The following is a 9,821-nucleotide window of genomic DNA, read 5'->3' on the forward strand; positions in this document are numbered from 1 at the left end:
CTCCCCTCAGGCAGGTATTTTCCTCTTATCAGCACGTAGCCGCTACGATGGCCTGTAACGCTATAAATAGAAGAGAGAGGTCGACGTCGTCGGGAAGGTCATGTAACGAATGCAACGAGAGAGCACGGCCGTTTACCAGTAAGACACAGTGACTTACTGAGGGGCTGACCCCAACCGTCAGCAGTTCTCTCGCTTCGGCCCGAGGAGAGCAAGCAGAGGGCCCTGGTCAACGGCAGCAGGAGTGCGCCTGGGCCGGGATTTCAGAGGTGCTTGAAGGCCAGAGGTGTCGACGACTCCGGCATGCAGCGGCTTCTCCCGGAGACCTCAGCTCCAATGTCTTCCGAGTGTTACTGCTGGCTCCTGCGATGCCGCTGAGGCTGGGGGGGGGAGCGTCCATGCGGGGATGCCTGCTGGGACAGGTCAGGCCATGGGTGTACCTGTGAGCTTCTGCAGTCAACAAACCCGGACACAAACCAGTCTCACCGAGATAATCGGATATTCGCAATCCCCACAGCTACCTCTATCATTCCTCAGCTAACGAGCCTGTTGTTTTCCCTGCTGCATTCAGAGCCACATCTGTGCCGAATGTTTTAAAGACCGCAGCACGACTCCAAATAGAGCAGGCTATTTCTGGAGCTACTGGAAATGAGTCAAAAAAACAACTGCAAACAGAACGTCAATGTTTCACAAAGAACCACGCTTAGTATTTCTCCTCAATGTATGCGGCAACAACAGCTGTATTCTGCCCAAGCAATGTTTCACTGCGTACAGCAAATTGGCATGAAACACGAGTGGACACAAACCTTTAAAGTATTAAGTACAACCTTGGTAAAAAAAGGACAGGAAAAATGCATCTATTAAAAAAATGCTCCAATTATTAACAGTGTCACCAATTAAAAGAAAAATATATTTACCTACAATGAAACAGATTCTTCTCTCCTTTACCCAGAAAGGAAACAATTACTTTCATGGCTAACATCATGGATTTTCCTTGACCAAGCAGTAGCAAGAGTTAATTAAACCCATGCCGGTAATGAAGTGTAAACTCATCAGATTCACTTTTGTAATTAAGATACAGGCAGAGACGTTCATTTCCGATATAGGTCCTTTTAATCAGAAAATACGTAAGGCAAAGCAGTAAATGTTGAATTAGACATGGCAAGCTGATCAACTTTACAGACTGCATCCTCAGGCGAAGGATATTTTATTACTATTGTTGTAAAGCGTTAACCCCTTTTTGATGAGAGGCATGAGGAACTCTCTGATTTAGTGATTTTATCCATGCAGACCTCATTGCAAGACTGGGGCCATAATTCCATAGAAGATTATTCATACACCCGGAGTGGGAGAAAAGACACTGGTTCATGGAAGCTCTGGAGCTTCTCAGCATGTTAATGTACTTACAAAAATGGGACGTGGATCAAGGAAGTTTTACTTCTAACACAGCAGAGTATCATTTATACACTTCTTCCTTCAGCCCTCAGCTTTCCTGAAAAATCTTGCGCACGCTACTACCTCTCTCGCCTGTTCTTACTGATGCCATTGGCGAAACTCCTTACTTAAGGAGGTGCACTCGAGATCCAAAAACTGCCGGATCAGTCAAAGGTTTAAAGAAGATGGGAGGAACCCAGCACCAGCAAGCTGTCCTAACATGACCTAGGGACAACAAGCTTTACGCGTGCCAGCATTCCGACAGGGTAAACACCACTGATAATAAGCAGACCTGGATGCTTGCAAAACCACGCTAGTGGAGGGAAACCTCCCCGAAGGAATCCTGTCATGCTGGTAAAGGAAGTGTATTTTTGTCACCAGAAATCGTGTTGATGCTCAGGCTTCTGCTGACATGGCAGCGTTTGTCAGAGCTCACTGCCCCTGCACACCCCAGCTGCCGCAGCTCTTCCTACAGATTATACTGCTTCAAGGAGCTGCTCTAGCTCTACCAACGTATGGCCAGCCTATGTTGGTGTAACCATCTATGCCAGACTTTCATCCCCTATAGACGTAGCTATACATAACGAAAGCGTTAAGATCAAGCATAAATGTCCCGTACGTGAAGAGGAGCGCTGCACAATCAGAGCTCAGCCATCTCAGGCAGACAAAGAGTTGCTTGGGAGGGCACTGCAGCAAACACGAGCTGGAGCAGCTTAAAAGAGCTGCTTTAAGATCCATAGAAGATGAGTTTCTTCTACAAGCCTAGCTTTTGCAGTATTAATACGTTATCACCTCCATTCCTCTGCCAGAGCCTTATCTTGGAGCAGAGTCAGCACAAGAGAGCACGTCCTTGGGCCTCAAGCGCTGCTGTTCACAGCCCAGAGCCATACCTCAAACTTCCTTTCATTAGCTTGGTAATGCATACGGGGGTTTGCTTTCCACATCTCGGCAGCAGATGCTTCCTCTGCCCTCAGAGAGGGATCCATCTAAACTGACTTCCCCAAGACAGCAAATTAGGCCAGTCTCCAACCACGACACAAAGCAGCTCTAAGGCACAGATCTCAAAGGTTATTCAAGCCCTCCTTTGAACCACCTCATCATGCTTCCTGGCTAGAAAAAGGACTAGAACGGTAATGCTTGTTTTTCTGTTCCTCCTCAATTTGACGATAATTTTACCATACGAATGACTCGGCCAAGACTCAGCAAACACAGGACAAGAAGCAGAACTTCATCCTAGCTCTTTCTTGACCCTCTTTAAGATAGGAAAAGTGAAATCCTCCCCTAACTTGCATACAGAAGAATTGCTTCCAGTCAGATCTCTGTGACTCTCTGATGCTCCTGATCCAAATAAGACACTTTTTCTCCATAGTAAGTACTAAATGTAAGTTGTTTTTCTTCAGCTTCATCCACCCCTTCCCCTCTTTAAAAAAAATTTTGAATGCTAGTGTAAAGGTAGCACTAGCATGGCATAAGCAAGGCCCTGCCCTGACCAGATGGATTTGACAAGCTCCTCCAGACTCCAAAACCAGCTTCTTCAAGACCCCTTTATTCAAATTCCTAAGTATATTTCAAGTCAGACTGCTAACAGTCCTTAAAAAAAAAACCCAAAAACCAAACCAAAAAACAACTCCAAACCAACCCCCAAACCTCCCCCAAAACCCCAATCAATCAGCATATAGCAGGAACTCTCTAATTTCACTGCAAGTTTATGGTCTCAACACAATGCAGAAAATGGGCGTGATCTTTGTTTAGCAAGAGGGCTATTTATTACAGCTTGTTTTAAAAGAAAAAAAACCAACACCTCGACACTCTCTGTCCCAAACTCAGATACGACACAAAACCACCGGTAGGAGAGCTGTCCTTAAGGATGTGTCCAAAGGAATGCAGGACACTAAAGAAATTCTTCACTGTTCAGAAGAGTAACACTGCCACCTACTAGGGAAAGGCAAAATACATAAGCAGGTCACCACCTCCAAGGAAACATTTCTCTGGCTATGAACAACAAAAGACAGGGGAGATAACTGAAGTGCCATTTTTAATTCTGCCTTGCCTCGCTATTCAGTTATTATCTAGAGATTTCAGCTTGCTGGAGATCATTTTTTCTGAGACAGGATTCAATTAAATTATGACAGATCTCACGTGTTATACAAGCTGCTGTGTACCAGGAACTACTCCAAACGCAGAGCATGATTTCAGACCCTATTCATTGGTTTGATGGCATGGCTTAACCCAAGGTTCAATAATAAAAGGGCCAGTGAATACACGCTATGCGAGTTACCTGTCAGTTCTCTACGACTAGGAGACGGATGTTTACGTCAGTCATTTCTTGGCACAAAATATGATCCCAGGGCTACACCAATTTAGTGTGGTCAGACGCATGCTGATGGGAGAAACAGTTCATAAACTGAGTAACAGCCGACACCGAGTCACCATGACAGCTGCTGCCCAAAATACTGTAAAGCACCCTCGCCCAGATGCTGCAGGACTGACCACTTTACAGATCGCAAAAAGCATTTCTGACCTTCACTGTCATAAACACTACCTAAAAAATTAAGACACAGTCTGTCAATCAATACCCAAGTCTGAAAATGCACAGAGAACAAATGCTGAACATACAGGTTACCTCAGCTGTTTGAGTCGCTGCATATCCACCCCATCACTTTGTGCTCTGAAATCCAGAAAAGTGTCCAAGGCAACACCGACACTTTTATTAAAGACTCCAAAACTGCGCTGCAGCCAGTTGCCTGGAATACCCCCTAACCTGCTAAGATCACCCATAAATTCTTAGTCTGTTCCTCGGTGTAGAACTGGATGGTATCACGTTCCTACTACTGCTTGTAATTTTGAAAGAGCAGGGCTAAACACAGGTTATACACTTCTGCTAACAGAGATACATGAGTCCGGAGTGATCCCTCACCAGCACAAGAAACAGCAACCCCTAATAAAACTGCAGTTACTCGTCAAGGTTCTTTCTTTAATTGTACAGTACGTTTCACGCCTGTAGGCTGTGCCTCTTTGCTCAGGTGCACTTCGGGAGAAATTTCCTTTTCAGGCTGGTGAAACACTTCTATCACAAGCAGTCGGAGGCCAGACGTGTGAGGAGGCCGGAGCACAAGCCGGCAGCTACACTACCTGCAAGCCCCCCCTTCTCTGTGGGGCAAACGAGACTGAGGAAGGAACCAGGCTCCCTGAGCACCGCTCCCTGCAGCAGCAGTTAGCTGTAGTGAGCTACCCGAGTATGCAAAGAAAACGCAGTGCACGACAATATGCATCGTTTCCGAATCTGGGCTATGATGTTCAGCACATCGCTAAGACTCCAGCAGGCGCCAGAGTTGTGTCTGTCACACACGTGACAAACATCTTCAATGCAGACATTCTGCACAAATTCTTGAGCTCTGCATGCAATTACAAGGCTCTTTCAAGGCTACAAAAATAACCCCCTTATTATTTCGGAGGAACCAGATGACCTTTTTTTGTCCTTAATGGCCATCAATAAAAAATTACTAAAGGAAGATACCAGATTAAATCGGCTACTGAACTGTGACAGCATGCGAGCTCCAACAGGCAGTCTTGACGGCCTTACTGAGCCACCCCACTTCTCTGTCTGAAACAAAAAGGAAGTGGTAGGAAAATGCTCCCACATACAGGGCAATAATGAGTACACGGCACGTGCACTTAGACTAAATCCTTGTTTAGAGAAAGCAATAGATGAGTAAAAATAGTCCTAGGAAGGTTCTGTTTTTTGAAGAAAAACTCAATCAATCATAAGAATAATTAAAATCTTCAGAAGGAAAACATAAGACAAGAACAGTCAGTGATGACACTTTTTAATTTGATATGGCCAGACTTTTTCAAAGTAACTTGTAAAACCAACAGAGTAAGACAGAACTAGAGGATAGGCAAGTTTCATATTTACAGTCATTCAAAAGTAATAGTGTAAAAGCATCTTAAATAGTGGTGACAGAAGCATGGAAACATACAAAGAATAATCTTTTTTAGAACATTATTAGAATTTTATTATATTATCTTCTTAACTATTAAAAGAATCTCTTGCATTTTTACTGCCTGATGCTAATTCACCAACTGCTCCTCAAAACGACTTGTGATACAAAAGAAAAAGCCACTTTTTCTGTTTGTAAACAACAAAAACACCTGCTTTTGTTTTTCCAGACATTATTGAAGTGGCACAGCAGAGTTAACACTAATGCTCTATTCTTTACCATTAAATAAAAAAAAAAAAACAGTTGGGCAAAGGGAAAAAAACAGACCAAGTCAGCGTAATCATTCAGTTGGATTCTGGATGACAATCAGGAAGTAGTCTTTATCTGTAGGGGAAAAAAAAAAATTCTTTCATTGCTGATATTTGTTCACAGCAATAGTAAATTTCAACATTTTTTCATATCTCACCGATACACTGTGGGAACTACAGAGTCCTGACATTCATTCTCAATGAGAAAAACAGGCTTGGCGTGTCAGATCACTTATGTTTGCGAGTCTTACTGAGAAAAAGTCTCAGCTTTAGAAACTGCATGCTCCCAAGCCAACTGAATTTAACTCAGTTTGTGCCTAGGAAATAACAGTAACTGGCACATCCAATGATCGAATCAAAATAGGTGGTGCAAGACAGTGATTTCCCTTATCTCGCAGGCAGACTGCGGGGCTGCAGTGGCTGTAGCTGCATTTTTTCTGGAGCAATGCTTATTCCTCTCTTTTCATCCTTCATATGGAAATCAGAGGCTGCCTCAGCATAAACTCCAGAGCCTGTCTTAAGATCTGCCTTGACCGGTCCCTGCGAAGCAGTCTACTGCAAGCCCGATCCCCTCCTTTGCCTCTCCATCAGCACAACCCCACTGCGGAGCCGATGCAGTTTGAAGGAACAAAGCTGAGCTCCTGCCACATTAGTGAACTGCACTCATCTCATTGCTTCCCATTTCATAATTTGATGAAATACTGAGGATGTTTCCTGAAAAGAAGGTTGCTGCTGCTATATTCCACGACTCCTGATTACAGCTACAATATGCTCTTATTACTTTTCTCTGAACTGGAAAATCTATTGGACTGTTTTGCTTTATCACTTCGTCTACAGTGCTGAACTGAAATTGCTCTCAAAACACATTCCTTTCCAACTCTTGTGGTTTTATACTGAAAAACACAAAGCATGAGAGGCTTGCAACACTCTCTCAAACACTATTTAACTCTTTCTACTTTGAACAACGTGAAATGAGGAAAGTGATTTCCCACATTCAAACGTGAAAAAGCAAACTTAGGTCAATGATAAAAGCTTTCAACTCTGAAGAAAGCAAAACAGCTTCTTGGAAGAGAAGAGATTATACAGTATGAATAAAAGCAGCAGGCAGAACTTTTCTCTCAGGCTGACAGTGTCAATCTCATGCGGAAAGAGTTCTGCTGGATTCCCTGATGCCTGCTTTCACCCCACTCACTTTTACCTGGTGCAACCATGATTTCGTTTTTCTTGGAGCGGATCCGCAGGAACGTGAGGTCATTCTGGGGATCAATGTCTCGCACAGTGCTCCTTGCCTTCATGATGAAGCTGTGCATGAGGCCCGCATACTGAATCGTTGCGGAGTTGTCCATAGTACTTTTGATAGGAATACCTGCAAGGAACAGGGGACAGCAAGGGTCAGTGACAAAACTCCAGAACTAACTCCGCCTTGGGCATCATCAGGTCCAACTGGGGTGGCTATTTAACCTAAGCAGATGTTGTCGCTACACCAGGGATTAGGAGGGTTCTTTTTAAAGGCTTAAAAGAAGAACATGAATAGAAGTAAGATGTGGAAAGGCTAAGATCTGGAACCACAGGCGTAGGTGAGAAGAACTGTTTACCTCTAGTAGCATCAGTGCTTTACTTTTGCTTTTTCATTTATTTATGAGATTGATAAATAGAAATAAATAATAACAAAAATAAATATCTTGGGGGCAGAGAGGAAATACCAATGTTTCAATTTTGTTCTCCTGACTGGGGACAACTTCTCCTTTCAGAAAGGCTCCTGAACATCACAGTTAAATGTACTCAAGTAAGCTAGGCTGGGATCAGTGTTGATTATAGAGGACATCAGCTGCTGCATCACACAGTTACAAAGCTGAGGCTCCACCATTTAGCCGTAACAGTTGATGCAGTCTTGCGAGGTCCCCGGTGCAATTCCTGTGCACCAGCCAAGAGGGCAGACACACTGATGCTGTTTGGCCAGAGCTTTCCCTCCCGTATACTTCTGCCACCCCTTACATATGTTTTCCACAAAAAGCCAGCCAAAATTCAGCTCACGTGTCAGAACAATGCAGCAGCCAACTACCAAATACTGGCATGGTGGAAAAGCTGCTGCAGCTGTATGTTCAAATAAGCACAGCTTCAGCCTGGAGAGCACTATCCATTATTCACTATCACGAACAAGCAGCGAGCAGGAAGACAAGCTGCATACAAGTATGCAATGATCCGATCTTCAGTGTATTCATACATAGCTACTACTAGAAAAGAAATAATATTTTCGAAGGATTATTTCTAGGAAATATTCAATTTAAATTGATCATCACACAATTTTAAGAAACTGGGCTGCTCACAGTGTATTTAGAGTGCTCTGAACAAGTCTGCTCTGTTGGACCCTTCAATGACTCCAAAAAGTGACAACTAGATTATGAGTCTTATGTGGCCATATACCTGAGACAGCTGCTAAGCTACTCGAGTCTGCCGAGACAGCAGCAAGATGTGAACATGCACAGCAGCAAGATTTCAGACGTCACAAGAGCTTTCAGTGCTACTGATAAAGGCTTTGACCGAACAGTCTCAAACACTGGCATAGCTCAAATATTTCTAAGCTTTTGCAATTTATTTAACTTATTTCCTAAAATAATAAAGTGAGCTTTCAGAAAAGCAGAAATGGGAATCCAATTTTCTCTTGTAGCCTAACTATTGTCTATCTGCTTTGGCTACAGGAAAACCTTTGCTAAAGACAGACTGTAATCTAAATGCAAGTAGTGCAATCAGCGGTCCTTAAAGTGCATGTTTAGAATAAGTTACATCTCAGAAAACCGAGACTGACACAGTACCTTCAGAATTAACAACAATGATTCCTTGCACTCCTTTTTGGCTCTGAATTCGCTTCAGCGTTTCTTCCACCTCAGCCTGCAAACAGAGAAAGCACAAATCAATAGAAGATTACAGCTGCTATTTGCCTTCCACCAAAGGTTTTCAGTAATGCGTCTGAAAATAAAGCTGCAGAAAGATGATTCAAACAGATACCACCTACACCGTTCTATACAGCAAAGTGTCCATACTTTGGTACTACCTTTTCTGCACGACCTTTTCAGTTGTTTTCCACCTGTCTTTTGCTCTTCACTCATTTATGATTATAATCTTGTGGCAACTTGGAACTCCCCTCTAATCTTTCCCGCTCTCCTCCTCCCCAACCCTCCCACAACCTCATGCATCAGTTCCTCACTGTAGGCTCGCAACTGGAAGACTGCTTAGTCAGGCTGCTACAATTTAGGCGTCAAACAAAAATCATGTATGAAAATACACAAGGAATTTATGAAAAAAGTAGAAGAAGATACATTCTGGGTGCAAGACCACCTTCCCTTTTATCAAATGAATGCTAAGAGCAATTACAAATAAGAAAAGTGAGGGGAAAAACAATGAATAAATGCTATTTATTTATCATTACGATTTGCGCTAGGATAGCTACAAGATTAGAACCATTAAGAATAATTTACAACTTTGCAAAATCAACTTAAAAAAAGGAAAAATGAAAACTGATGGCCAAGGCAGTAATCCCTTTGCCTTCTCTGTAAAAATCACTATCAACTTCAGAAAAGCTTTCAAACCCTTCTGCACAACTTCCATTGCTACAAGACATCCATCAAAAATTAACTATGGGCTCTCTAACAGGGTGATAAAACCCCAGCACCTGAGCTGTTTTCCACAGCTGGGTGAATATTTGACAGTTTCTATTCCCGTTAAAGGAAACAGAGACACTCCTAGGTTCGCCTAAAAAAACGTGTCTTAGTAGACCATTTCAGTTTTCCACCTGCAACTTAGGTCAGTATTTATTTCTTTAGAAATTTTTCCAGGTTTTGATCCCCAATTTCATGAATATGCACTAGCCAACGACACATTCGAGCAGGAAGCAACCTCCAATACAACTGCAATAAAATGAATACGTTCCAGGTTCCACAGGCTACTGAACAGCCGGTTGCCTTAAAACAGTCTCCTTTCCTGACGGCTTTCGGAATGGTAACCCGGCAGCCGTAAGAAATACAAAGGTTTTCCTCCGAACCCTGTATCTTCAGCCTGCCATCGCACGGCGTGCTTCAGCGCCTGGCAGAACTAACCGAAGGTCCACGGGAGCGATGGGCTTTCCACCGCAGTGACTCCGGGA

General features: G+C 43.3%; 1 protein-coding gene across 1 annotated transcript in view; it reads right to left on the bottom strand.

Moving 5' to 3' along the window:
* Positions 1 to 5,241: 5,241 nt before the first annotated feature.
* DYNLRB1 (dynein, light chain, roadblock-type 1) overlaps positions 5,242 to 9,821 on the bottom strand; it is a 7,073-nt gene continuing 2,493 nt past the window's right edge. The window contains exons 4-7 of the mRNA XM_009318679.1: positions 9,608 to 9,639; positions 8,494 to 8,569; positions 6,879 to 7,046; positions 5,242 to 5,756 (exon numbers count right to left, since the gene is read on the bottom strand). Of these exons, the coding sequence (XP_009316954.1) occupies positions 5,713 to 5,756; positions 6,879 to 7,046; positions 8,494 to 8,569; positions 9,608 to 9,639 (320 nt within the window). The 3' untranslated portion in view covers positions 5,242 to 5,712. The remainder of the gene's footprint in view (positions 5,757 to 6,878; positions 7,047 to 8,493; positions 8,570 to 9,607; positions 9,640 to 9,821) is intronic.

The sequence above is a fragment of the Pygoscelis adeliae genome, unplaced genomic scaffold, assembly GCF_000699105.1.
Source record: "Pygoscelis adeliae isolate BGI_AS28 unplaced genomic scaffold, ASM69910v1 Scaffold72, whole genome shotgun sequence".
NCBI lineage: Eukaryota > Metazoa > Chordata > Aves > Sphenisciformes > Spheniscidae > Pygoscelis > Pygoscelis adeliae.